At 38.2% G+C, this 27,197-nt stretch overlaps 5 protein-coding genes across 10 annotated transcripts; 2 read left to right on the top strand and 3 right to left on the bottom strand.

Moving 5' to 3' along the window:
* Nucleotides 1-10: 10 nt before the first annotated feature.
* On the bottom strand, nucleotides 11-2,535 carry LOC107265527. 5 transcript variants are annotated; one of them, XM_015735081.2, is made up of 9 exons: nucleotides 2,343-2,535; nucleotides 1,473-1,557; nucleotides 1,280-1,392; nucleotides 1,131-1,188; nucleotides 968-1,068; nucleotides 707-905; nucleotides 489-640; nucleotides 214-431; nucleotides 11-139 (listed from the first exon to the last, which is right to left on the bottom strand). In XM_015735081.2, exons 1-9 carry the CDS (start codon nucleotides 2,499-2,501, stop codon nucleotides 79-81), a joined length of 1,146 nt encoding a protein of 381 aa, XP_015590567.1. In that variant the 5' UTR covers nucleotides 2,502-2,535; the 3' UTR covers nucleotides 11-78. The 5 variants fall into 5 exon arrangements, with proteins under 5 accessions (XP_015590567.1, XP_024938580.1, XP_024938581.1 ...); XM_025082812.1 differs by having other exon boundaries at nucleotides 2,364-2,535; XM_025082813.1 differs by lacking the exon at nucleotides 2,343-2,535 and adding an exon at nucleotides 1,635-1,757.
* On the top strand, nucleotides 2,427-6,129 carry LOC107265533 (modular serine protease). Its single transcript, XM_015735091.2, has 9 exons — nucleotides 2,427-2,554; nucleotides 3,335-3,893; nucleotides 3,958-4,077; nucleotides 4,201-4,430; nucleotides 4,560-4,775; nucleotides 4,869-5,033; nucleotides 5,088-5,386; nucleotides 5,477-5,633; nucleotides 5,704-6,129. Exons 1-9 carry the CDS (start codon nucleotides 2,500-2,502, stop codon nucleotides 5,889-5,891), a joined length of 1,989 nt encoding a protein of 662 aa, XP_015590577.1. The 5' UTR covers nucleotides 2,427-2,499; the 3' UTR covers nucleotides 5,892-6,129.
* LOC112494036 lies at nucleotides 5,801-9,208 on the top strand. Its single transcript, XM_025082809.1, has 2 exons — nucleotides 5,801-5,927; nucleotides 6,470-9,208. The coding sequence occupies exon 2, from the start codon at nucleotides 6,563-6,565 to the stop codon at nucleotides 7,835-7,837; it is 1,275 nt and encodes a 424-aa protein (XP_024938577.1). The 5' UTR covers nucleotides 5,801-5,927; nucleotides 6,470-6,562; the 3' UTR covers nucleotides 7,838-9,208.
* A 6,712-nt stretch (nucleotides 9,209-15,920) lies between these two features.
* LOC107265536 lies at nucleotides 15,921-18,627 on the bottom strand. Its single transcript, XM_025082811.1, has 7 exons — nucleotides 18,412-18,627; nucleotides 18,294-18,347; nucleotides 18,170-18,220; nucleotides 17,094-17,191; nucleotides 16,856-17,020; nucleotides 16,250-16,793; nucleotides 15,921-16,180 (listed from the first exon to the last, which is right to left on the bottom strand). The coding sequence occupies exons 1-7, from the start codon at nucleotides 18,471-18,473 to the stop codon at nucleotides 15,997-15,999; spliced, it is 1,158 nt and encodes a 385-aa protein (XP_024938579.1). The 5' UTR covers nucleotides 18,474-18,627; the 3' UTR covers nucleotides 15,921-15,996.
* A 134-nt stretch (nucleotides 18,628-18,761) lies between these two features.
* On the bottom strand, nucleotides 18,762-21,589 carry LOC112494038. Of its 2 annotated transcripts, none has more exons than XM_025082816.1 (2): nucleotides 21,404-21,589; nucleotides 18,762-21,036 (listed from the first exon to the last, which is right to left on the bottom strand). In XM_025082816.1, exons 1-2 carry the CDS (start codon nucleotides 21,430-21,432, stop codon nucleotides 20,124-20,126), a joined length of 942 nt encoding a protein of 313 aa, XP_024938584.1. In that variant the 5' UTR covers nucleotides 21,433-21,589; the 3' UTR covers nucleotides 18,762-20,123. The 2 variants fall into 2 exon arrangements, with proteins under 2 accessions (XP_024938584.1, XP_024938585.1); XM_025082817.1 differs by lacking the exon at nucleotides 21,404-21,589 and adding an exon at nucleotides 21,228-21,397.
* Nucleotides 21,590-27,197: the final 5,608 nt, after the last annotated feature.

The following is a 27,197-nucleotide window of genomic DNA, read 5'->3' as shown; positions in this document are numbered from 1 at the left end:
CGCAACGCGGTGCATATTTATTTTGAGAACAGTATGGTAGAGTTTGAATTTTTCCTTTTTTTTTGAGATCAATATTTTTTAATCTTCCACGATCATTATTGATTTTTTTTTATTTTGAGCTTTACTTATTGATTCTTTGCTGTAAAGAGATATGATTTATTTGTAATGTTTTCTTTTTGGAATTAAAATTGTTTAATCATTTTTATCAGCTACCTGAATCGTTCCTTAATGTCATTTTGAATCTTGTCGGCGATGTCTTTGACTTCTTCGTGACTCCCAAATTTTTTGGGTATATTGCCACGTGACATGACACTGTCGAATACCCTTTGACGTATGTTATCCAAAATGTCATTAACCATGTTTGAGTCTGACGTCACCGAATTTTTGATATTCTTACTATCCCGCCTAACGCGATATCCTCTAAAAAAAGCCTAAAAAGAATAAAAATAATTAAATACATTTATTCAAAAATTAAAATTATATCATACCTGAATAACAGTAGCAGCCTGATTGGCTTTATCCACGGTGACACCTGAATTTTCATGCATCATATTGATCCAAGTAACAGTTTGAATAGTTTCCCCGAATTCTTCGGAAGTTTTATTTTTTTTATTTTTACGATTTTCCTCGTACCGCCCATCTACAGGCGTTATAAAAAAATAGGATCAAAATAATAATCAATTTTTATTTACTCAAAATCACTTACCCAATTTCATTTTCATATTTCGCCTGGTATAATAACCGCGATAGGTTGACTGAATCAAAATGGCTGCGTTGGTAGCTTCTTCTTTGGAGACCCCAGCCTTTCTCAAAATTTCCAAAGTATTACTGGCAGCACGTTGCCATTGAATTTCCCCACGTAATTCACCCATACGAAGTCTTTCGTAATGGCCGCGAAAAGCTGCCTGTCGTGACGTCATTTTATTAAATTATAATATTACCAAAATTATTTACAAAAAATTTCGACCTGTATCCTTGTGGCTGCTTCGATTGCCTGATCTCGAGACGTCCCAGTAGATTCCAAAATATTGCTAATTGATAGCCGACTTTGTTCCTCGAAAATTGTTTCTGTGAAAAAAATTTGGATTTGAAAATATTGTCTGCTACTTTTTTTTTTTAATCATAAATACCTTTACGTGTCTGTTCGTTAGGGGTCTCCATTAATTCCAAGTAGACTTGAAAAGCTTTCTGGGAATAACATTTTTTATATTCATTATGAAAATCAATCAATTTTTAATTATCGCTGTTTTCCTTTTTCCCTCCTTCTTTCGCGTCTAACCTGAATTCTTTTGGAAGCCAAGGCGATCCCATCTAATTTCAAGCCTGTACTTTGTAAAATGGCGACGATCGATTCGCTTCCTAATACAACGTTGTTTACTACCTTTACAGCGACTGGGCGATTATTGGGAATAAAAATGAATTGCTTAAGAGATACAATATTTTTTTAATATTCTAAAAAAATATTATTTCACCTTTGGCATTCTCTCTCGTGATTAAAAGTGCGTCCACGTAATCTGCCACGAAACAATATATATCCTCTGGTTGTGTGCGAAGTACCTAAAAAAAAATGAACGAAATTTATTTCAAAATAATTTTTCGTTCAAAATTTCCAATTTTTTTCCTCTCTCCATAACCTCGCGCACGATGTCACTACACAATTCTTGCAAACCATCTGGTACTCTATATATATGTTTACAACTATGTTTCTGAAGCGTAACGTCCATCTTCTTGCACAAATTTATGAATAACGTTAGTAGAATGCCTTTAACCGTCGTTTAGTACACAAATAAAAATACATACGAAGAACCTACTCAAAATTACCACGTGGTACTGTCATCGATCAACTGTCAAATAAATGAAAACAAAATACAAAATACAGTATCACTACTTCAAAAGAGACTAAAAAATGTCCAACAGCAATAACAAGCACATGCATAATCATTGAAAACAAACTGAATACCGAATCAGTTACGTCATCATTAAAAAAAATTATACGCAGAGCTAAGAACAGTTACGCAGCAAAGCAACAATCACCGATAATAGGCTCAGTACTATAATAAAATTGTTTTGGTTTTCTGTTGTACACGTGAAATATCAAGATTGACGTATCTTTAAAAATTCCATTTAAACAATCATTTGTAATGTATCTTAATTATTTGAAGAAATTTTCGAACTATTGAATATCATGATTCGCGGATATGAGTTGGTTAACTCGTTATTTTTTTATCTATTTAGTGTGTTGAATTCCATTGACAATACTGTATATATTTTTTATAAAATAGGACGTTATGCAATTTACTATATTTCGGAACTGTAGACCAGGTGACGATGTCAATGATTACCAATGGCACAATCAGTGATACCTGCGTGGGGCATCCAAAGGAACTGCTGGACGGTTTGATTGCGAAGCTGCTACGTACTTGATGCTGGATAGTCGTTAGTGTAGATTGTGGAATCGTGAGTGACCCGTGATGAGCAGAGATTCTTAGTCGGAGAACCATGAGAGATGTTATAGTGTATTTAAGTGTATTAATTTTGACTTTGTGGCTACCATGTGAGTAACGCAGATAAATATATTATATTAATTGTGGTTACGGATAAGAATTTTGGGTCAGAGAAATTTTGGAGGTGGAAATAGGTTTTTTGACATTTTAATTATGATTTATTGGTGATTTTTTTGCTGTTTGAATGACACAGGGTGCTTTTTATTTTACGGGTAAATTAAATTCGTTTAATTGGAATTTGTGATTCAAAATGGGTAATTAGGATTTTGGAAATTTTCATTTTTTGGTAGTGATTTGTATGGGTAATAATGGGTGATAAGGTTGGTTTGGATTTTTGAAAAATTTATGTATCGTTGAAGATTTGATTTGGTTAATACATTTTTTGGTAATGACTTGTATGGGTAATAATGGATGATAACGTGGGTTTGGATTTTTGAAAAATTTATGTATCGTTGAAGATTTTATTTGGTTAATATTTTTTGGACTTTGATCGTTAGAGATCTGTGGACCAGAGTGGGGACGTAACGGTTTTTTGTTTTAATGTACTTGTTTTGGAATCAGACTGTACCGATGAAGATGGTATGTATTGCGTAAACTGAGTGGTCCGTGAACTTTGTGGAAATCATAGATTTGACGCTATTTACAATGTTCAAGGACTCAGTCAGTCCAATAAAAATTCCACGTGTTAAAATATTTCTGCGCATTGAAAAAAATTTTAATGGAGAGTTTAATAGGTCGAGAAGCAACGGAGAGTGTAGTTGGAATTAGATTGTTGGAAAGAGTTTAGAAACAGTGTAAATTTTATACTAAATTTTTAAAAAAATTTCTAGGTGGAAATTTAGCAACAGATGACCCGTATGTGCGTGGGAAACGTATGGGACCACCTGGTGGTCATGGAAGAGGACCTCCTGGAGGTGGTTTCGGAGGACCTGGTGGTCCTGGACGTGGACCACCAGGAGGTGGTTTCGGAAGACCTGGAGGACCCGAGAAAGGAGGATTTGTCGGATCTGAATTTGGTTCTCCAGATGGTAACTTTGGTGGTGGTCATCCAGGTGGTGGTCATTCAGGTGGTGGACCTCCGGGCGGTGGACCTCCGGGCGGTGGACCTCCGGGTGGTAGAGGCCCACCGGGAGAAAGAGGACATCAAGGCCATCCAAATGAACCACCAAATCATAACGATCCACCAGGTCCAGGTCCAGGAAGACCAGGCTTTGGAGCTCACGGTGATCCTCCAGGTCCTCCTAGTCATGGCAGAGTCCCAGGTCAATTTCAACCAGATCAGGATCCACCTAAACCACCTGGTCATGAAGTTTCATCTGGACAAAACAACGAACAACTTACCAACACTCCTGGATCATCTCCAATTGTTACCAATCGGAACAGATGCAAGTAAGTTCTCTGAATAAAACCACCTAAAAATCACGCTAACCCAATATTCTATCACAAACACCAGAGAAAGCGACTTCACTTGCGGAAGTGGTGAATGCTTCCCAAGCCTCGTCAGATGCGACAACGTGCGAAACTGCCAAGACGGTAGCGACGAATTTAATTGTAAAGAAGTAGGAACTTCCACGTGAGTTTTCAATTTTTTCCTAAATTACAACAATAGCAAAAAATTGCTGTACCATCCATACCTATATCTATCTATCCTATCTATCTATCTATCTATCCTCTATCCTCTATCTATCCCCACTAGCGCTCCTGCCGAAGCGTCAGCAGCCGTAACGGGTTGCACACTTCCGGAAGTGCCGGAAGGCGGAAGCTATGAGCTTGGTGGTTGTACAAATCCTTGTAGCAAAGTACCAGGTGACAAAGTACCCAAGAATAGTATCCTTACATTCACCTGTGACAGTGGCTACACGTTACAAGGCAATACCATATCCTTTTGTCTCAACCAAGAATGGTACAAGCCACCGGTATGTTTGAGTAAGTATTTTTGTATATATACCTGATCATCCAAAAACATTGTTCTAAACAACTCAACAACCTCAGGAACATTGTTTATTCTTGTTTCCTGATTTTTTAAACAATTTCACTTACTTTCTTTCTATCTAGAAACTTGTCCCCCACTCAAAAGTACTAGTGTTGACATAACCTGTACATATCAAGGCAGCATTGTACCTTGCGAAGGTACACTTGTACCAGATACAAAAGCAACACTGGCTTGTAGGAGTTCATACAAAATTTCTTTGTACGAGGATCCTGGGTACAGAGAATTGACGTGTTTAAAAGACGGCATTTGGGATCGTCCGTTATTCCGTTGTCTTCCAGGTAAGAGACGTAGAGATAATTAAAAAAAATGAGATGATTAAAAAAAAATATGAAATTCCAAAAAATATGAAAAACTTTTTGATTCTCATACAGAATGCGGAACTGCTGTAGCGCATGGTAACACCTTGATAGTAAATGGATTCACTGCCAAAGTTGGCGTCTTCCCTTGGCACGTTGGTATCTATGAAAAAGCACACAACGGCAATTACGAACAAATTTGCGCCGGGACGCTAATTAGCAACAATCTTGTTCTTTCCGGTGAGTTGACGGCAAATCAATTTTTTTTTTACTTACAAAAATTTCTCATTTTAGCCGCTCATTGCTTCTACGACGAAGGTAACGGCGTGGCTAAGGACGCATCGAATTATGCAGTTGCAGCTGGTAAACAAAATCGCAGCTGGGCAGCTGTTGAGAATTACGTGCAAAAATCGAATATCGAAAAAATCGAGTTACCCAGTCGATACATGGGAGCACGTGGAAATTTTGCCTTGGACATTTCTATACTTAAATTATCGACACCCTTTGTATTAACAGCGTTGGTCAGACCGATTTGTTTAGACTGGGACAATAAATACGAGCGAGAACAATTGCAAGTTGGGCAAAGTGGCAAAGTGCGTAACTGAATAGGTCATTGAAGAAAAAATTTTTTGATTATTTATCTAATTACGCTATCTTATCAATTCTTCCAATATACCAAATAGGCTGTTGGTTGGGGTAAAACGGGAAGTGGTTTACCCAGCGAGGATTTGCAGGAAATTAATTTACCATTTATACCGTTTCACGAGTGTCTGTCGACGGTGCCAAATGATTTTCGTCCTTTCATAACCTCCGACAAATTTTGCGCGGGATATTTGAATGGTACGTATATAAGAAGTGAGAATGATGTCAGATAAATTTTTGAATTTTATTTTATTTTTTTTCCCCATAGGTTCCAGTCTCTGCGAGGGCGACAGTGGGGGAGGACTATGTTTTGAGATGCAAGGAATATGGTATCTACGTGGTATAGTCAGTGTTAGTCCAGTCAAGGATAACAGCTGTGATTATAATTCCTACACAGGCTTCACTTACATTAGTCACTTCAGGGATTGGATCCGTTCCGCTTACGTGACTTCTTGAGAAAAATGAAGAAATACAAAAAAAGGCATTTTTATGGTAAGATTGTATTTACTTCGATATTAGAATTTTTTCTTGATAATAATCATACGTGTTAACTATTTAACCTAGTATACAGAAAATTTTGCTCTATACGACGCATACAGTGAAACGTTTAGTCAGAATAAAATTCAACACAGCAAGGACCAGGTGTAATTATTAAAATTGTATAAAAATATTTGAAAAATTGATAAACAAAAAATGATGTTTCCAAGAGGCATCGAAACTTGGAGTCAATGAACTTTGACCTTTGCCAAATTTATGATGGCGTTCAACGAGAACCATAATTATTTGAATTAAATCATCCAGGCATTTTTTTTCACTTCACTATAGCATATTTAAAAGATAAGATAGCCCAAGTCACGGATGTATTTTTATTCAGATAATAAGAAGCGGTTATGTTTACTTTTTTTATTATGATTTCTGTTGAGGCTACAGCTGTCTGATACACGTATGTCTGAGAGTGAATATATATATATATATATGTACATTGACTAATCGAAGTGACGTAACGTTTTATATGTGAAACGGGGATTCCCAAGAAAGTGGGAAATATGCTTATCTTCTTCAGTCGCTCATGACGCTCGCGATGCGTCTCTCGTGCCACACAGACTGAGAACATAATTAGTCAAGCAATGTTCGAGCGCCTGAAGAAGCTGTGGAAGCCGTGCAGACTGAAGAAAAGATGGATCAGACCTAAAGTTCCGGAGTTCATCTCATCAGTGAATGAATTGGTGGCGGATCAGACAGAAGTCGAAGAGGAAAAAAAATGTTGTACGAAAAAGGAGAAAAATTTCACTAGGGAACCAAGAGTGAAACGGTGCGATGGAAACGACAGTGAAAACGAAGCGGAGCAAAGTACCTTTGTGTTCTGTAACGAAGTGGAGCTGTACGAGAACAAAAAAGTGAACAAACTTCAACAAGAATTACAATTGTATCACAGAGAGCATTGTTCGGCGCTTAACGAAGTGGATCGTTTACCTAACCTAAAAAGGGAACGTGTCATCGGTATATTGAACAGTCATTATCCCCCAATAGAATTTTTTGACTTTTGCGTTATCGCCAGCGATAACGATTTCGATCTCGCTCAGAGACTCGTCCAAGTCCTACGTGATCAAGGTTTATGTGGTCGCGTGGCCGGAAGTGACTTAGGCGGTGACATATTTCAAGAATACGACGTCCTCATTAGTTCCAGTACCAAGATTATGTTCCTTATCACTGAAGACTTCACGGCCGATAGATTCTGTCGTAGATTACAGAGCGCCGCAGTTTTTCAAAGTTTGCTCACGCGAATTTCACAGGAGCGTGATAGGTGTGTGCCCGTCTTTGTTGAAGCGTCGGGACGCCTTCCGCCTAGGATACCTCTGCCGCTGATCGGGGTGGCTGGATTGAATTTGTCAGAGCCACGTGCTGTCGTTCGAAGAATAAGAAATACGTATACGGCGGAAGTGAAGGGCACTAAAATTTTGCGAGCTCTGAATTATCTTGAGGAACGTGAAAATTTTTCTAAACGTCTTTTGAGCGATGAATCTTTTGATTTGTTATTTGAGAATGACAGGTTGACCTCTTTGAACTTTAATGATAGCGTCGCGTCCATGATCTCTGGTCGCGGTTCTGGGGATAAGGATGAACTGTTTATTGGTGGCGCCACTGCTAGAGGGGTACTACCAAACTGTTCGGAACCGGTTACACCGGTTAAGGGTATTGTGTCTGGTGTGGAATCTTTGATTAGTGGCTTGGGTATCAGTGCTGATGAAGATTCGAGACGGGAATGGACACTGAGTGAAGAACAGACGCAGCAGTATGTGAACGTTGAGGGATCTTCGGATGTTCATGTTGGACCACAAATTAATTTAATTGTTAATGTTCATAACGGACCTGTTACTAATGTTGTGACCGATTCTGAGTAGATTCTTTTAGATCAATTGTTGATCTTGTCTTGTGTTATCAGCTAAATGGACTTTTTATTAACATTGTTAATATGAATTGCGGTTTTTTTTATGGTTGGATTTTTCAAGTTAAGAGAGGATTTTGTAATTGTTTTTTTAAAGAGAAAGGATCCTACAACGTTGAACCAATTTTTGAAAATACAAATCCAGAGACATTGACTGTGCATAATGGAGAATCGTTAAGTGAAATTGTATCGTTATCTACAGATAGTGATAACATTTTGGAAACGTCGATAACGATCCTAAAAACTATGGGAATCAACGTGTCTGAAAATAAATTAGAATTATCATTAACCAGCATTGTCAAGCGTTTGGATAAAGAATTACCGCTTGTAGTTGGAAATGAAAATTCCGATTTTTTGATAATTTCGACGGAAAACGATAAGGAGGCTGCTCGTCAAACTTTACAGAGACTTTATAAAAATGCAAATCTCATCGGTATTCTTTATAACGACAGTGTATCGATCGGTGCCGATTTTTTTGAAAGTTTCGAAAATTTCGCAAGTCGCACCACTAAGTTAATTTTCTACCTTACCGACGATTTTGTGCGAGATGAATTTTGTTCCCGCTTGGTGTCGCTAGTCTACTTGTACAACCGTGCCGATTTAATCGACAAGGTGGTACCGATCATGGCTGAAGATTCTTTAGAAATAGAATTACCACGCTGTTTGCAATTAGTCGACAAATTATGGCTGGGCAGTCCAAGACAAATAGAAACAAGATGGCCGCGCATTTGGACACCGGAAGTCCGCCAAAGACGACTGAATCGCGAGCAAGAGATTTTACAAAAATACGATAGCCAAAGATTAATCAAGCTTCGCGAATTTCTCGCAGAACTCTACGGCGTTGCCTTAAGATATTGATATCTCAAAAAAAAATATTTCAATTCTTTTTCTTCAAAAATTGTCTCGATGCCCTTTGACCTTATTCGTACAATTCGCTGACCTACATACATTTTTCATACGTATCGTCTGATTGCGTTTAACCAATGTCAAAAACATTATCAAGATATTCCAAAAAGTACCGATAATACGTGTCCTCGCATTGAGAATGATTATATCCAATAAAGAATTGAAGTTGCCGACAAGCATATACACTTTTATATACTACGAGAATCGTACAAAATAATCATAATCATATTATCAAAATGTACAAATTACAAATATTTATATCGAAAAATTATCATTATTCTCATCGCCATGTCATTTAATAAATTTCTCACAGTGCATCACGAAAATCCAAAGCGGACACAAAATTCCGCCTTTATCATCCAACAGAAGTTAATCTCGAAATTTTGTATAATCAAAATAAATTTTATCGTCGTACCAATCAGTTAATCTAATTAACTAAGGATCCTGATCGGTATCCCTATAAATCAGGATAATACATTATTACAGCACATTTCCAGTAGCTAAAACTGACTGCCGTGTCGACGTAATGTACAAATAGGATCCATATGATTATGTATATACGTATATACACATATGATAAAAGCAGATGGATTTTACCTCCATGTAATTTATACGTATATACCGTGGGCATGTTTGCCAGCGGCTAGAGGGAGAAGAACAGATAATGAGAGAGTGAATTGGCGGAGGGGTTAGCTACGAGGGATGGCCGGGGGTTGGTTTACAAATCCAAAAAAAATATTTTACTCTTATGGAAAGGCAGTTTTAATTATTACCTTGCGAGCTGTAGGTAGCAGTAAAACAGTGGCGCCACTCCAGTATAATTATGCACGGGCATATATGGTACTACTATTATACATATATGAATATAACGCGCTCCCTGCCATGAATGCAAAGAAGATATTCAACTCGCAGATTAAAGGTCTTCGTTTCATATGTGGTTTTGAGCTTTTTTTTTCGGGTCGCTGACTCGATGAAAAATTCTTATGAACTTTTTGTTTTTGTACCTGAAAAGCTGTGGGTACTGCGGATCTATTTGGTAATTTGAGTAATGGGGTTAACGTTTTTCTTTTAGTTAATTAATTTTATTTTTTTAATTTGATACACGATATTTTTATTTTTTTCGATTTCGAGTAATCCAACATTTTAATGCATCGCTGTATACGTATCGCCATCGGAAATGAACAATTTCATGAACTTCCCTTATACGTCATATACGATTATACGTGTATAAATATACCGCGGTTATAGGATAAAATTTTACGAGCAAAAAAGTGGCAAAAAAAGGACACGAAAAAAAAATTTTAAAAACCGTTGTTTAATAAACCAAGTAACGTAAGTAGTCAAATATAATTTTACATATTATAATTTATGTTAACCAAAACGCTTCCAATTGACGATAACAAAAAATTGTTCAATAGCGATCCAAGAAAACTTATTAATCACAGGAAATGATAAGAGCATTGCGATACAGAGATAAAGCCAAAAGCGGTTGTTTAAAATAATTACAATCCACGTTAATTAAATGAAGCATATATAGAATTTTGAAAATGAAAAATTTTTTATAACAATTTATGACTGTTAACAGGAATGACGTCACCGTCAAAGGAAACTAATAGCAAATAAGTAAAGTAAGTGGAGAGCCATTTTGAAGATTGAAAAGTCATTAGTTAAAAGAGAAGGAAGAGGGGCGGAAGGCGGTGAAGGTGATGGGAACCTTTATGAATTAGTATCGAAGAAAAGTGTTTGAAAGTGGCGCCACCGTTGGCCAGGTTTTTGGCCGTTGTATATTTTTCTTCAGGGCTTTTAATTAGTCCGGTCATTAATTAAACACAACTCTCCTTCGAGGTTGCCGGCGCTCCCGCGGCTAAACTGTCGGCTGCTTTCCTGCTCTTGAGGAATTTTAATTTTGTCGACGTGTAAACACGCGAGCGCCAATTTATTTCGTTCGCGTTTAACGTTTCGCCTCTCTTCTTCTTGGTACCACGTTAAGAGAGCATCTACGAACTGGGTCTTGTTATTTCTCTTTGAATTTCTCTCGATTTACGATTCGCCTTTTCGATTTGGACGTTACGTCATTCCGGAAGTTCTCATTGGCACGTGAGGAGCGACCTCGACATTAAGGATATAAGAAAAGTGTACAAGGGTATCTGAGTAGGTTAGGTTAGGAAAAGGTGAAATTCTTTAATTTACATAGGAGAGTGTGTAGATTTTTTTATGCACACGTGCATGAGGGACGAATATATATTTTTTAAATATCTAAATAATAATATAAATTAAGATTTTAAAGAATTTGGTCCAGTCACAGATAGCGACTCTGACTATTTTTCGTAATAGTAGAAACGCTTCGAGGAATTAACCGATTTTTAGATATTTCGTTCAACGAAAATTCTCATTATGAATTATTACGGACGACAGTCAGGAAATTCTCGTTGCCAATACTTCAGATTCATTTGTACGGCAATCTCCGGTGTCCTCGACTACGTCACGTCCTTCTAGAATAAAACCGGAAGTCGGGCTCCGATAGAAATTGGTTCTGAGAAAGGATGGTTCGTGGCTGTATTCATATAGATATAACAGTAGCCATAGCTACTGGTAGCTACAGTCGGTAAAGTAGAGCGATTTTCATTTCATACCCGTATTTCGTTTAATTGAGTTTGATTAGAAAAATTCATTACGAGATTTTCATGGAAAACGAGTGAAATTTTGTCTTCCCTTTCAGGCCATTGACCTCAGTACGCATTCTGTGTTTAAAGAATTTTTGAATTCGCTATTAAAATTTTTCACTCGTAAGGTGCAATATAATATATTTGAAAACTGCTTGTGCAGTCTTTTAAATATCTTAAATATTTTTTTTTCTCTTTCAAATTTCAACCAAAAAATAATAATATGCCTGATAGATGCACAATCAAATAATATTCAGGGGTTGTCACGTCAGATTTTCAAAATCGTGCACCATAATCTTACACCCTACTTAATGTATTATTTTTTTCAAAATTTTTTACCTCTCTTTCCTCATTCCTTTTCAATGAGCCATGAACCCTCCCTTATTACCCTTCAACCTTTCCTACCCCATCACGTCTCTTAAGCCCTCCAGGGCGCTCCGAATTAACAGCATCCGCACCAGACACGTGGTTTAAATCCCTGTAATAAGTGTCGCCTCGTCTCGCGCCGAGGCCGGGTGAATTTTTAGCGGCAAATTTCTCATTCGTTCTACGAGCCCTCGAAAGTTCCCTTTAGTATGCGTTGTCGAAGGATATGGGTGCATTGGATGCACTTGGGCGTCGGGACGCGGATAGTAATTTTTGTATTGCACCGGGAAAAAGCTTTCTGGCAAAAGGGGTTATATATTTTTTTTAAGAACGTTGGGACCGACGCCTGTCAAAATTTCGAATGAATATTCCTGACGACACGGGTGTGCGATTGTCGTGAAAAATAATTATGAAAATTTTGAAAAATTTTATGACCAAAATATTAAAGGGGTAAGAGGATGGTGGGTCGATGAGTAAATATAGAAATTTTTTTGACTTTGATATTTCAGTATCAAGAGACTCATCAAGTCTTACCTCAAATACGGTCAACCGTACATGGTGCGGACCTTCCGGATCGATGTATCGCAAATATAGTGGACTGTTATATTGTTGCATATCTGAATTAAGCAGTCGGTGGGCCGAATTTACTGTACCAAAAACTCATCTAGAATTACAGATACTGAAAGTCTGACAATGAGAATAGCGAAAATTATTTAACGATGAATTCAAAATGTGTAGTACATACCTTGAGGAAAATTGGGAAACTCTGATGTTTTGTACGAGTGGAATGTAGGTGAAAGTTGTAGTTCCAGTTGCAGTGCAAGTGTTTAAAGTTAGACTTTTGATGGCGGGTTGGATGATCAGCGGGAAGAAGGAAAACGTTGAAGATAACAGAGTAAAGGAGATTCGAAGTTGGCAAGAAAATGAAGAAAGTAGAAAATAATCTTGTGAAATGGGTCGTCTATAACGTCTTTGCTACTATTTTATATTACTATGGCTTCTCGTATTAAAATACGATTTAATTGTCATTTTATAATCAATCAAACTTTAGCTAATTCCTTATCAGGTACTTGGCGGATCCGTGCATTACTTGATATGAATTTGCGTTCATTATGCCAGTCTTCAAACTCAAAACCAACGTCAACTTTCTATATAGAGCATATTAGCAATAACTCGTAAAAAATAATCACGACAAAAGTCTAATGACAAACTTATAGTTTCAGAATACTACTATAGTACGTTCAAAGTAACTACTTTGGAATTCCTGACACGGACCCGCCAAGTAAATAATGTTTCAATACTTTTTCTTTGAAGAATTCACAGAACTCCTGTGCTTGGCATAATTTTTTACACATGTTTTTTTGGGGGGATCATCCTTATAGAAGCTTATTTATGATATTGTCCGTATTTCTTTTTAGGGTTGGTTTTCATAAATAATTGTCGACATACCAATGCAATCGTGCAGACGTATCTAGAAATACGTCGGAACGTCGAATCCTCGCAGAGCCGCCAGTACGCAAACGGAATGCGAAATGCGAATTATCCTGCGTCACGCTTTATTGAATTCTAACTCCGTCGCTAGTGGCGGTTTTCAAAAAGGCTAAATTATTCAAGATACCTCCCTTCCTTATCCTTCGTCTCTTCACCTACTATCAGGTACCGACTCCATCCTTCCCAAGGTCCATCACGTCTTACGGAATGATAATGAGCCAGCATCTCTTTCCTCGATTTTCTTCTTTCTACAAGAAAAACCTCCGTTAAATATTCATCAGATTTGTTACTTTGATTTTTCGAAAATAAAAACTCATCCGAGTCGGACGCGTTCCCGAGACGCCGGGCGTCCCACTCCTCGTCTTCCGGAACTTATTGTTAGTAAGGAGACGCCGGGTTCAGTTTTGAGAACAAAAGGGTTGCTTGTTCACCCCTTGTTCTTTATCAGTTGTCGGCACGTTTTCTGTTGATTCCAGGATTTACCAAGGATCGGTATTGTTCTGGGAGATTGGGTCTTTTCTGAATTCATGAAACTAAATCTGAGACTTTTGTGCAATATAATTAAACGACGCCTCCACCTAACAGCCTGATGGCCTCTAGTTCTATGGCGATAAGATCTTATCTCAAATATTTTCATTTGCAATAAGATTCACTTTACCTTAAATCTAAAAAAAATTAATTGCATTTTTTTTATTCTTTGATTTTTTTTTTCTTATCGCAACTTTTTGTCACTTTCATAAAAAATACGCTATCAACTTGATTTTATCAGTGGACCAATAGAGGGAAGTACTTGTTAAATATATATATACACATATTATATATTGTGTATACCAGGTTATTCAGCCTAAACGCACCACCTGAATATGGCTTTAGCATAGGACTCAAATAGGCGCGCTAACTTCAGGTGGTGCGGTTCTACTGAATAACCCTGTATATAGTATATGGCCAAGGACGCTGGAGATTTTCACGCTACGTTCGAGTATCCAGCTTTAATTAAAGTTCAAGTTGCCAGGATTACGACTCGGCAGGACGATGGAGTCACGTGTGTTCTTAATGCCGAAACGTGGGCCACACGTCGTCATCCTTCAGCGAAGGGTTCGCAAATGATCCCGCAGGAAAGTGGGTCCTGGTTCTGGGCTGTGCGGAATCCAGGCTAGAAAATTCATCCACCACATCGTCTTGAATCACGTGCGTCGGGGACATCATCCACCACCATCTGCATCAGGGGCTGCGTTATGGTCGTTTTCATAGGACGATGATTAATGCTGAAAATCTTGGTGAGAAAAAAGGACAAGGGAAGGTATTGCATAATGCAACGAGCGTCCGAGCGCTGGGATAAGTGGGTATAATCGTCGGCTCTGCAGCTTCAGTGGATGCTGCATTCATCCAGAATGGACCATTTACTTTTATACCATTTTCGACTTTTTTCTTACTTTTTTTTTTTCAGGAAACTATAAATTCTCAAGATGGTTGGATATGGCTACGTCACTAGTGGCCGTACGTTTTAGAAAGTCACTTCCAGAAGTTTCATCCCTTAAACGGTATCTTCCGTCCTTGAGAAGAATTTTGGAAGTTTGCCCGAGACTAAGAGAGAGAAAACATACCCCTTCGGACATTTCGTGGAAGTTATATCGAGTAAGGATTTCTCAATGGGATTTTTGGTGCGGAAAGGAAAATCAAAGTTACGAAATTAATTTAAAAAGCTTGGATTTACCTGCAGTTGCGTCGGATAAATGAGAAAGGGGAGAATTTGAAAAATAACGGAGATCTGGCTGATAACGGAATAAGATTTAAAGACAAAATAAATGAAAACGTCAAGGGTGATGGTCCATCCTAATGGGGAAAGCACATTTGGTACTTGTTCAGCAATAAAACCCAAACCCGGATGCTGCCATTTCGACATGGCCTTTTGCTCGGTCGAGAGACGAAACTCTTTTACCGCCTTTATTACTTTATTTTACTCCTGAAACCCGACCCACGCTACCCCAAAAAACCACCCTCCCAAAAACGCCACTGAAGGCTTTACGCTGTACCGAGTTCTCAAGCACCAAGAACTTTTCCTCTAAGTAGTAGGTACCAACCGGTGCACTTAGCCAGACCGTGTACTTATGTGTAGACATCTTAAGGTAACGCTAAACGAGTTTCCCGTTGCTGCCGTCATTACTGCTGGCGCTGTTGCTGGTCCAGCAACTAACGGTGGAACTATCAGAGATTATATTTCTAGCGCATTTTGCCTGCATTTTGGAATGTAGAAAAACCGAAAATTGCTAAACCCCTAATGGAACGTATTAAACCAACACACGTATCTAGGGTAGTTTTTCTTTGGGGATGAATAAAGGAGCAGTACTTAGGTGGGAAGTTTGAGAAAATTGTAAAAATAAAATTTTAGAAACAAAACAATTTTTAATAAAAATATCTTGGCAGTGTAAAAAGACTTCCGGTTCGTCGCATCTATTTAGGTTTCAAATTTAGTCTATTTAATATAATTCAAATATATTTTGTAATTTAATATAAATTATGACGTCACCCAATTTTCCGCCCCCCTTAACTTTGCTGGAGACTGTCTTGATAAAAAATTTTAAAAGATATTTGAAAGCATAAAAAAATGTAATTAATTCTTTATTATGTCAATGAGACCTTTTTGTTTTTTATACATTTTTTAATATTTCTTAAGGTATTTTTCAATTTTTCAGCAACAACCACCGCATCCGGAATTACCTCCGCCGCAACATTCCGGGCCGGATCTTCTTTTATAGTTCCTTGGAAAGCAGCAGGTGCCTCCACTGGATCCTGCGCAGCTATAAATCTTCCCGCACGATTGTCCACCGCATCCTCCACAAGGATGAAAATCCTTACAGGATTGACACTTGCACCTTAGCAAGTATTAATACGTATTTACCAAGTATGAAAATGGGTCAATAAAAAATTGTTCTCTCATTTACTTGCAAGGAAGTGGTTTGACGTGGCCTCCGCCACAACATCCACCATCGATTTGTCCGCCTCCAGGATTATCGCTACACGCGGCTCCTCCGCATCCTCCGCAAGGACAACATGCTTTCGTACTCACCTGAAAATTTTCAGGAGCGCAAGTTTTACGTTGGGTGAAACAGACCGGTAGTAATGGCGGACAAGGACGTCTTCTTGGATATTTGAATGCCGAGGGCCATGGTGATGATTGGCATTGATCACGCGAAGCGGAATTGTATGCGGAATAGGATTTAATGCTTTGCGGAAAATTGCATCCGCCACATCCTCCGCGGGAACGTATATTGGTGTTATCAATTTTGAAAATTTTTTCAAAATCTTCATTCCAACTTGTCTCTTCATTGGTACTTCCGGTGGACGAAGGTAAAAAGTTCCTTGGGTATGAAAATTTATTTGTACTTCCGCCACCCCTAAGACGCTTATCATCAGGACAGAATGGAATTTCGTGGGAGATGTTCATGGTTCCAGAATGTTTAATGAACACTTGTGGAACGGTTGTTTCTGAAATTTATATATGGATTAATGATCCTTGCTATATGAATAATGATGAATTTTGATTTTACTATTTTGACAGCAGCATTGCCCTTGGACAGATTGCCTAGAGTTTGTTACTGTCAGACCTGATCCTGGTCCACATCCTGGCAGACCTCCGCAGCAATTTGTGCACTGTCTTGGTTTTGAAGTTGTACGGATATTAGGGGTTGTTTGTACAAGAATTTTGTTTGTATCTGTCAAAATTAATTTTTTTTCATGATCCAGTTTTTGATTTTTTTGGCATTTTAAAGTATTTCATGGTATTACCTATTGAACGGATTATTGGTTGTTCTCCTATCATTGGATGATGATATTGCTGATGACGTTGGTGGCTGTGATGATCGTGATGGTGATGGTATGGATTTCTAAAAAATATTTTGTAATTTTTTTTTGGCTTTTATATGTGATTTGTACTGTGACGTGATTTTTCGAATCACGGTCCCAAGGCGGCTCGGGTTACCGATACAGATAACGTTCTCGATTTCTGGTTCCCTTCGGGTCGCCACCCTGCTCAGAAACTACGCTCTCGGGTTGATTCGTATAGTTATGCCAAGGCTCTCGTAAGATTTCGTTATTGTTTAGTTGAGGTTGAGGTGCTCGAATCTGCCGTGGGGAGATGTTCTCGACGTACCGAGTTGCCCGGCAGAGGAGAGTACCCGACGGAGACGTCTCCGCGGACCGGCAGAAGCCCGGGTGAGATACCGGCGCCCCGCTGGAGATGGGCAAAGGGCTGTAGAGCGGGCGGAGGTAGTTTTGATACGGTTAAGGGCAGGAGAGGAACCTCCTGCCCGAGTTAAGGATGCAGTTCTCGGCCTCCACGGATTAGCTGCACCAGCTCCGGTGAGTCTCCCAATTTACTAATTGGTGAAGGGATCTCGATAGATAATTAAGATTCGCTCTGATACGTTCTCGATTCGTCGCTCTCTGTCTCTCGCACTATTTGCCGGACTCTTACTCCGACCCTCTCTAGCTCAAACCTAGCAGCCTGAGCTGCCGTGCATTTCCGTAACCGTCCGCTCCCGTTCGTGTATCCAGTTGCGTTTCTCGATTTTACGCGTCCCCAAAAATCGACAGGATCCGTTAAGCTATCGCCTCGTCTGATAGGTTCCGTCAGAGTTCTCGTTCTTGGTGGAGTTGGGCCTGTTCCACCCCAACTCCCAGGTTATACCGGCTCGTCAGTTCCCGGTGAAAAAAGAATTGGCTGTCGGCCGCCTGGCTTGCGGATGCACGAACGACGGGTGGACGGCCGAAGGTAACGTAGGTTGGTTCTCGAAGATAGCTTTCTCGTATGTTTTCTTATCGGTGTCGGGTCACAAGTTACAGAATTACGTTACAGTACTTACGTCTCTGTAGTTGGATATTCGCTACTTATTTTATGAGCCTGATGAATGTTTCTGCAAATTTTCATTATTAAAGCGAATGACATTCAGTCTTTAGAAATGTGATATCTGTAATGATGATTCTCACTTGACGTCTATTGCTCTCATATGGGTTTTTTGCTCGTTGACTTGTCGATATTTACTGTGATTTAATAATTTTGACAATTTATGAAATTATTTTGATAAATGACATTTTTTATATTTACTTTCCGGGTCTGATTCCATTTACAGTTTTTGAGTATGGCGAATTAGGATGTGATGGTAGCATTCTATATCATCCAACGATACCTTCCGATTAATTAAAATTTTGACTAGTCTTTTGGACAATAATTTTTGCTTAAGCCGAATGATTTTATTTATGTTCAAATTTCAAAATGCGAATTTAACCAAAATGTCATAAAGCCAAAATACGTATGTCTTCTGCGCGACAAATGACGCAGAAACAAAAAAATAATATATAGTCATCTGACATGTGTTTGACAGATAAAAAAAGTCTAATTACATCATAATAATTATTGCCAAAAATAAGTTTGATCATTTATTGGAAAAAAACATTTTCGTCTGATCAAAAAAATTCAATACTTTGATATTATCCCAAATAAAATGATAGAGACTATTTTTCTTTGTCCTTTTTCCATTTTTATTATTCTTTCCTTCATTTTTTCAAAATTCTACATTTAGTTTTACTTTTTCGAAGAGAACTGTCAAATTTTGAAGTCTTGCTGGATAAATTTGATCCACGATCCTCAGTGCTCACACCGATTCCGGTTACGTCACACGACGTCCCTTGTTGCGTCTGCGTCCAGACGTGGTCACGATCCTGAATGACGTCACTTCCTACAATGGTAGCGGCTATTGTCTTGCGATTCTTTTGGTGCTTAGTAACGTGTTCGGACATTCTGTTTCCGGTGTATATCGAAACACGTTCTTTGTCCTCTTTGCCAGTATGGCTCGGACTATCAAAACATTTTGAGTTTGTTGGACTCGGTAAAAGCTTTTCGTCGTTTGGCGACGCCATTGTTGACGTACCGACGTCGGCGTCCAAACCACTATGACAAACTGATACTTCCTGCTTGTTCATTCGCATCGAATTGGCGAATTTGCACGTGCCAAAATTCAACAGCGTCACTTCATCATTCGGCCTGTGAGCGAGTGAAGATTTTTCATAGTTTTTATAAATTTTCTTAAAATTTATATCAAGCACATTCAGTGCGTTGAAATTTTTATTTTTCGGAGGAATTTGACAATGATTTTTTTCTTCCCTTAATTTTGCACTTTTTCTCGTAACTAGTTTAGGTCCATAAGTTTTTTTGGAATAATTCACAGTTATAAATTTGCCAGTGCCACATTCACGATTTAAATTTTCACTTTTCAATGGTTTATCAAGGGTTTCGTTACTGGATCTTTTAACCAAAATTGTCACGTTACTTGAATTTTTTTGAAAATTTCTTGCTTGATTTGATTTATTATCCTTCTTGGAATTACTCATCTTCCCATTTGGTTCAACATTTTATCCTGATTTTTTCCATCGGTTTGCGTCGAATACGGTTTTTTAAGGGTTGATAAATTTATGATAAAAATTTTATTTTGCCATTTTTCCAAAAATTTTACTCCGACACTGGTTAGTGTACGGAGGTTATGACAGAGTTAAACTCGATTCTTCATCGGAGTTAACTCTGCGTCTGATATAAGAGGAGGACACTCGTCCAATTCGTCATTAAAATTTGCCGGGGTAAATTCAACAAATTTGAGCAGAGTTGGTATAAAAATATTTTTAATTAGCTGATACTACAAAGATACTAAACAAATATTCCTTTACGGTAGTAACTATAAAGAATAAAAAAACCAAGTATTCAAAATAGTTGATTATCAAAAATGATTGAAAAGATTATTTATCCCTTTTAAAAATTTCAAAATTCTACCACCTCCTTGCCAGTGGACAATGAGCATTATGACACACCTGAATATTCGAAAAATCATTGGTCAATGTATTGGTTCCACAATTTTGCGATTTTTTTCCAAAACCATGTAAGCTTTCCCTGGAATGTACATTCTTAATTCTATGTCTAGAACCACTCCTCGATCTGCTACTTTTGTTACTGACACACGTTTCAGAATCATCTCTTTGAATTTTCAACCTTTTCTCAATTCCCAAAAAGGCAGAGTCCAAAATATTTTTTAAAAATTGTTTAGTCGTACCAGTGTCTGAGTCTATAGATCCGTGACTACTAATGATGTCATTCACGTTATCAGATTCCTTATCAAGACATTTATTAACTGTAAAATAACCTATTTTCTTGGATGCCGTTCTCTTGATTCTCTTGCAAACTCTTTGGATTCTCGTTTCGCAATGTATATCCGTTTTTGAATTACCAATTTTCTTGCTTTCAGTAATTTTCAAAATTTTATCAGCCACCCGAGAGTCACATCTTCTAGTAGAGTCACTCATATCTTGTTCAGACGTTACATTTCTAAATAATCCTTTGATCGATCGATCATCTTCATTAAATCCATCAACTTTATCATCGCAAAAAAGATTTTGCCGTTTTTCTTCTCTTTTTTCAAATTGCCCATGTTCTGCATTATCATATTTGTATTTGTCTGTTCGAAGAATTCCTTCCTTTCTTGCTCCACTAACTTCACGTACATCAGATCCGATTAAACAATCCTTCCCAATTTTCCTTTGCTCTCGCACACCTTGACACCCCTTAAAAGGGACAAAAACGTCTTTACACTTATTAATTAAATTCCCAATCTTTCCAAAATAATTATCACATCCCATACGAGCAGTGCACGTTCCGCAATCTTGAGTCAAGACCAGATTGGATTTTCTAAAAGAAAAACACCCCTAAATTATACTAAAAGAAAGTATACAAAGAATTAAAAAACAATAAATTGATTTGAACCAATGAAAACGATTTTTAATGAAGAATTATTTTATCCCTATACCCAGGGCTAAATTTCACGTATAAATGCATAGGGACGACTTAGCCTATGTCCTATAATGAATTTTCCACTGTACCATTTAAACTCCGTATGGCTCAAAAGGTGTCTGGTCCTTTGATCCCATTGAATTTTTTAATGATACCGCGAGCCCATACGGGTTTTAACCCTACGTACATTTTGTGCAGAAAATGCATTTAGGCATTTAAAAAAAATAGAGGACGGTTGAGAATTCAATCCCACCGTTGAATTTACCTGATAGTCGGTTCACTGCAGTCTGTCATGCTCGTTGTCCACTGACAGGAAACGTGATTATGTCAATACGTGTCAGCTGGAAAGGAATGTCAATACGTAATGAAATTCCGTGACGTAATTGATACATGTCTAGTGACAACGTTCACACATGAACATACGACGAATAGAATTTGTTTAAAGACAAAAGCCATACGCATTTTACAAAAATTTCCTATAGGATTTTGATTTTAAAAAAATTTGTGAAATTATAGGAAAACAAATTTTTTGTCTTAAATAAAAAAAAATTACCTCGTCCACCAAAAGGCATAAAGTTTTAATGGCACTGTATCGGATTAATGTCTCAAGTTATATGCACTTGAGTATACTCAACTTTTAGCATATTGCACTACTTCACCAGGGTGTATAATAATGGCCGTTTTTAACTAAGTTCTCTAATTAAACCCGTTATAGGGAGACGTACGAGATGGTGGCATTAAAAATTAGCATCGGCAACGGGCAGGTTGCGCCGTAACAACACTGAATATTTCATTTTTAATAAAGAGGGGTTGTCGAGTGTGGTGCAACTGGAAATAGTATATAGGTGTATAAATATATATACATGTTTTGTCAGTAGTGCTCTCAGCATACAAGGATCATTTGAATGCCGCATAAGAAATGACGTCGATAGTATTTTTTATGGCGGTTTTTTTTTTCAACAGGTAAGAAATAGAAAAGGGAAGAAAAATGGTCCGAGGTTGATTAGAAAGAAAGATGAGTAACTCGGTTCGCTTTGCAATATCGTAATTTTGTGTCGCCACCTTTCATTAGGTGCGAAAGGACGAGTAAGGTTAACGTGATCTTTTGTAAACTACCCTTATTCGAAGAAAGAACACCCATATAAGAATTTTCATCCCGAGTTCTCGGATATCTTTCCCGGAGCCGTAAGAATATATTTCAAGGGTTGCATTTATATAATGTGTCTGATAAACGCGCAGGGGTTGGCGTGAGTCTGCGAGGGGTGGTTGTCACATCGGGGGTTGATGGATGCCGTAGAGGCTTAAATTTTTTTGTAAATTCTCGGCGTTCCTTGCCTCTCGTATATTTGTAAATCTACCCTCACGCGTTGCGTCAGTGCATTCGCAGTGAAATCCCGTGAGGGGTGAGTTTGGGAGGGCGCGAGGGAAAAACTACCCCAATCGCAATGGAGAGGTGGCTGGGCCTCTGCCTTCTTGAGGAGCGAGGGGTAGCGCGACCAAGCCGATTCACCTTTACCTTATTTTCCGATTTTTTTTTATTTCTTTTTTTTCCCTTATCCCTCTTGCTTGATAGGGGATGGAGGGCTGGTCGCCATTGGGTGGTGTGAAATTGTATTTCGCGTCTTTCAGGGGTGGAAAGACGGGAGGGCGACAAGAGTATCCCGCGTGAATATAAAATTTTGTGTATTTTTCCACCGGGCTATAGGTAATCCTGGCTGCTTCTTTTCATCCCCTAAAATGACGTACAGCGAATAAAGAAAAATCAACCCCCTGCCCAGCTCCCCTCGTGGGCACAAGACGCTCGACTAAGAAACTCCCAATGAAAGCTTCTACGTTAACGACCGCACGAACGATTTGCCAACTGGTGCTTCAAACGAATCGAGGGTTTTGAATGAGCCCTAGGAGAGCAACCCTTAAGGAATAAAAAGTCGAATTTAAACGTACATATAATAAGGGTGCTCTGCTGGTTATGCCATGGAATAATTTTATTTTAACCACCCCTTTTACCACCGTACACGTATGTACTATCCATTGAACAAGTATTCGATATTTTGTATTTGCCGCCATTACTAATTCCTAAGGGTGCATTTCAAAATTCATTGCTGCTGCTGCATTTCGCTCAATTGCATGCAGGTAAATAGATACATGAAAATACTTTTAGTATTGACAGTCAATTTCGGAACGTAGCCTAAGCAATGAACAAGTAGTTAATTACTAATATTGAAGTATAGCGAAGTCGAGAATCAAATTTGATATCGAGGGGACTCTTCTGCATTGAAATTCATATACAGATGGCCCTCTAACATATATTTTACTTGTAGATATATCTGTCTAACTAAACACAAGGTAATAATATAAATATCTGCAAGTATTATATACAGGGTCATTCAATAAAAACGTACCAATTTGGTTACACCAAAGAAATAAAATTCAACATGCTGACTTCGGGTGATGCTTTCAGACTGAATAGTCCTGTACACTTCAATTCCAACCAAGAGTATCCCCTTAAAGTAATAAGTGGTATAGAAATAAAATTAACTGGAGTTAATCAGCTGGAGTTACAAACAACTAAAAAAAAGATTTTTGTAACAGTGTCGTGCAATCTGCAATAAAAAGTCACTTTTTTTGCAAATAAAAAATAAAAGATGTCAGCCTCGACGGAATTTCGTGTCTAGACGTTTTAAAAATGTTATTTAAGCATAGTACATTTAACGATCCATCTATAGATATATTCGGATATATATAGATATATGCTATCCATGCAAGTAGATACGGCCAGACTTTTCAATACGTACAATACTAAATAGGTATGATAGCTAGACGAGTAAGGGTGGGTATAAGGGTGCGCTTTTGACTTTTCGTAACTTCCGTTAATTATGACCCAATGGACCGTATGTAAATTATATGGGTTCATAATTAATTTTTTTATGTATAAATATATGTATAAATATAAATGTTATGTATAAATATGTGCACGCTGTTGATGTAAGTAGGATACGTGCTATAAGGGCCAGACTTGCAGGCACGTATGCTAGTGGATAGGTAGGTAGATAGTCAGACAGGCAGATGCGCCTATATAAGGGTGTGCATTTGTCTTGGGTGAACACGCGAGGGATGTTCAGGGATCTGTATGATGCAACGTTAGAGTGGTGCTCTTGAGACACCAGACACCCCTTCGCCTGTCTGGTCACACGGCAACCCTTTTTAAGTGGCGAGTATTATGTCACTCTTGTGCTTTAATAGACACGCGCACTTCGATGCGTTAGCGTGGGTGAATGAGAGGAGAGAAAAAAATGGGGTGGAAACGGTGGTGCTGGGTAAAGAAAGAGAGAGAGGGAGGGAAATCTTTTCTTGAAATTTGAAGGAATCGTCGGCAAAGTTACGTTGGAGAAAAAGGGGGTAGTTTCTGGTTGGAGGGTCGCTCGTTGGGATTTTGTCAATTGGGATATTTTCAAAATTTGGATTGGGCTGAAAAAACTGTTACGAAATATCATTAAACTTTAATACGACGGTTTTTATGGAAAGGTCGAGAAATCTTTTCGTAATATATTGTTGATGGTGTTTTTCGAGTAAATATGAAAAATAAAAAAAGCAGCTGCCACGCGTGAGAATGTCAGAACTTTTGGTTGGTGGTTACGTGCGTACCGAACTGAGAAGAAAGTCCGAGATTCCCAAGGGAAATAAGTCGGCTCGATTAAAAAAGGCAATAAGGCGTTTGGGAAAGTCGTTCGACGTGAAGGAATTAGGGGTAGTGAGTGTACCTGTAAAACTGGAATCTGTCAAATAATTAAAAAAAAAGTTGGAACCCGAAAAAAATTTTAGTTCCACAACCCCAGGAAACCACCCCCGAACAAAGGTCTGAAATATAAATTCGAGCATAAAGTAAATAAAAAAAGTGTCAGGCAAAATGACAGTGTAAGACTTGAAATAAATTATAAAAATTGTAAATCCACTTTTCACTCAAATATCCGCAATTCTCAACATTAATATCAACATCAAGCGTATCAAGAATGCTCGATCCATGGAATTTCCAATTTCCATATATCTCGTCGTCGATTGCTTTTAATTGAAATTTAAAGGATGGCTGAGAGGGAATAATTATTTTCTGCGTTATCAACAGCGTCGATTCAAAAGCTTGATAAGCTGTTATAGGCAAAGCTGTAGACAGCCAGTAGAGATAGATAATCAAGGCCAGACCGGAGGTGAGCCAGGCATGTTAACCAATCAATCGTATAGGTAGCAGGGCTGTACCAACCCTGGGTGGGTTGCTGGAGGTTTGAGGGATTGCTGAGGGGGTGGGACCACTGCTCGGGCAATTACCTAGACCCGATCTGGCCACAGTCCCTCGAGCGTAATCACCAACACGTGCTGCTATTAGGCGTGCACGTGATCGATGTATTGAACCTGGCAGAAAACGAGACCCTGCTGGGATACTAGGATCAGATTTTCCTGAAAATCATCGGATCTACAATGTCTGACGCTGTAGAGTCCGTATCTACTTGCTGTACCAGGTCCAACGTTTTTAAGTATTACACGTAAAATATTAGACTTGAAGCTTTCGCAGCCAGAATTATTATTAAAATTCATGACTTCCAGACGGATCCCGCTTTTAGTTTTAGCATATTGGCAATGCGTATAATAATAATGGATTTTTGAATTCAATGAGACAGATCAAAAAATCCTATAAGAAATCCTTACAAAAAATTCATATTATACACCAGAGATAGTATTGGCCGTTTGTGCATTGTTGTACTTTTGTACTTGTAGCTTGGCTGCGACTAAGGAGAAAGTATTGCCAGGATTACACTGGAGGATTATGGTTATAGGGATCATCGTATGTATTTTAAAATTTATGCCAATGGCCATTTGGTTTATGGATTCGGGATATAGAATCGTGCAAGGATTAGAAAATGAAAAAAAAAAAAAAATTTTTAGTACAACAAGAAAATGGTCTGATTGTCTGATTAAATATCGAATGGGATGAATATTTTATGTTCGTACCTAAAATTTAATTTGAGACATACAAGATTCATTAGGACGTTATTAATTCATGGTCTTCATGGCAACGCATCCTTGTTCAAGCCATAATATGATCCTATACTATTCCTTCGCTTTTCTCCCCTAAGTCCTCCAAACGTTAGTAGAAAGACTTTCTTTATTCTCAGAGACAACATAGAAAATAAGGATTACCAACTTGTCGTAGAGTTAATCTTCTCATTTGATGTAACCTCACGAAGGATCAAGAATCCTGGGAAGCATCTACGAATAGGGGGGACACGATTTTGGTAAAAAAAAAAGATATCCTGTGACGTCTGACCAAAGCTTTATTGTTATCACTGAATTTTATTTTACTGAGGGATATGTCTGAACCGGATGGGCTTTTACTACTGGAAAAGTAAAGGCGGAGAGGAAGGGTCCGATTTCACCCTGGTAAAAAAATCCGCTTTGATAATATTCGTTAAAGACGATCCGGGATTGGGAAAGGGTTAGGGAATAGGGGCGAGAGTGAGAATTTCCATGGATTTCGGTGGATCCAGTATTCAAGGGTTGAATAACACGAGGGGTGGTTCCTTTTAATTCTCAAGAAATTCCATGAAATTATATTCTCGAAGGGTGAGACCGGAGTCGGCACTTTTTAACCCGAGCAATTCTAGTCTAGGGGCTGGAACGACAGATGAGAATAAGAATAATAATAAGAGGGTTGGACAGGGGGTGGCGAATGGAAGGGATTCACCAGTACGATGTCGCGAACACGTTTCTGCCCCTTTTAAAGAGGAATGATAAAGAATAATCATTTAAATAGAGTCGGTCAACCCCTAGGGAAAATTTTAATATGCGAATAGCACGACGCATTAAGTTTCCTTTTTTTTCTTCATTTTTTTTACCCTCGACTCAACCACTTAGTCACTTCCAATTCCGTTCTACCTACAGAGTTTATTGGTCGAAATTCTTTTTTTTTTGCGAGCTCGAAATTTAACGATTTTCATTTATTAGGCTGAAATACACGAATTAATTATGAGAATCACCCTTAACTGATATTTTGTAAATTTTTATATGTC

The sequence above is a fragment of the Cephus cinctus genome, unplaced genomic scaffold (genome assembly GCF_000341935.2).
Source record: "Cephus cinctus unplaced genomic scaffold, Ccin1 Ccin1_scaffold0228, whole genome shotgun sequence".
NCBI classification, from domain to species: Eukaryota; Metazoa; Arthropoda; class Insecta; order Hymenoptera; family Cephidae; genus Cephus; species Cephus cinctus.
Note: the sequence above shows the minus strand (reverse complement) of the source record. Positions and strands in the feature narration are given on the sequence as shown.

Excerpts from the sequence above, each read along its gene's own strand:
- LOC107265533 (XM_015735091.2), top strand. The coding sequence starts at position 2,500 with ATGAGAGATGTTATAGTGTATTTAAGTGTATTAATTTTGACTTTGTGG. Across the intron at positions 2,555-3,334 it reads TTTGACTTTGTGGCTACCAT|GTGGAAATTTAGCAACAGAT; the intron begins GTGAGTAACGCA and ends AAAAATTTCTAG. Across the intron at positions 5,634-5,703 it reads TTGCGCGGGATATTTGAATG|GTTCCAGTCTCTGCGAGGGC; the intron begins GTACGTATATAA and ends TTTTCCCCATAG.
- LOC107265527 (XM_015735081.2), bottom strand. The coding sequence starts at position 2,501 with ATGGTTCTCCGACTAAGAATCTCTGCTCATCACGGGTCACTCACGATT. Across the intron at positions 906-967 it reads AAGCAGCCACAAGGATACAG|GCAGCTTTTCGCGGCCATTA; the intron begins GTCGAAATTTTT and ends ACGTCACGACAG. Across the intron at positions 641-706 it reads AAATATGAAAATGAAATTGG|ATGGGCGGTACGAGGAAAAT; the intron begins GTAAGTGATTTT and ends TAACGCCTGTAG.
- LOC112494036 (XM_025082809.1), top strand. The coding sequence starts at position 6,563 with ATGTTCGAGCGCCTGAAGAAGCTGTGGAAGCCGTGCAGACTGAAGAAA.
- LOC107265536 (XM_025082811.1), bottom strand. The coding sequence starts at position 18,473 with ATGCTACCATCACATCCTAATTCGCCATACTCAAAAACTGTAAATGGA. Across the intron at positions 18,348-18,411 it reads AATGGAATCAGACCCGGAAA|TAAATATCGACAAGTCAACG; the intron begins GTAAATATAAAA and ends ATTAAATCACAG. Across the intron at positions 16,794-16,855 it reads GCAATGCTGCTGTCAAAATA|AAACAACCGTTCCACAAGTG; the intron begins GTAAAATCAAAA and ends TATAAATTTCAG.
- LOC112494038 (XM_025082816.1), bottom strand. The coding sequence starts at position 21,432 with ATGACAGACTGCAGTGAACCGACTATCAG. Across the intron at positions 21,037-21,403 it reads TGCAGTGAACCGACTATCAG|AAAATCCAATCTGGTCTTGA; the intron begins GTAAATTCAACG and ends TTTTTCTTTTAG.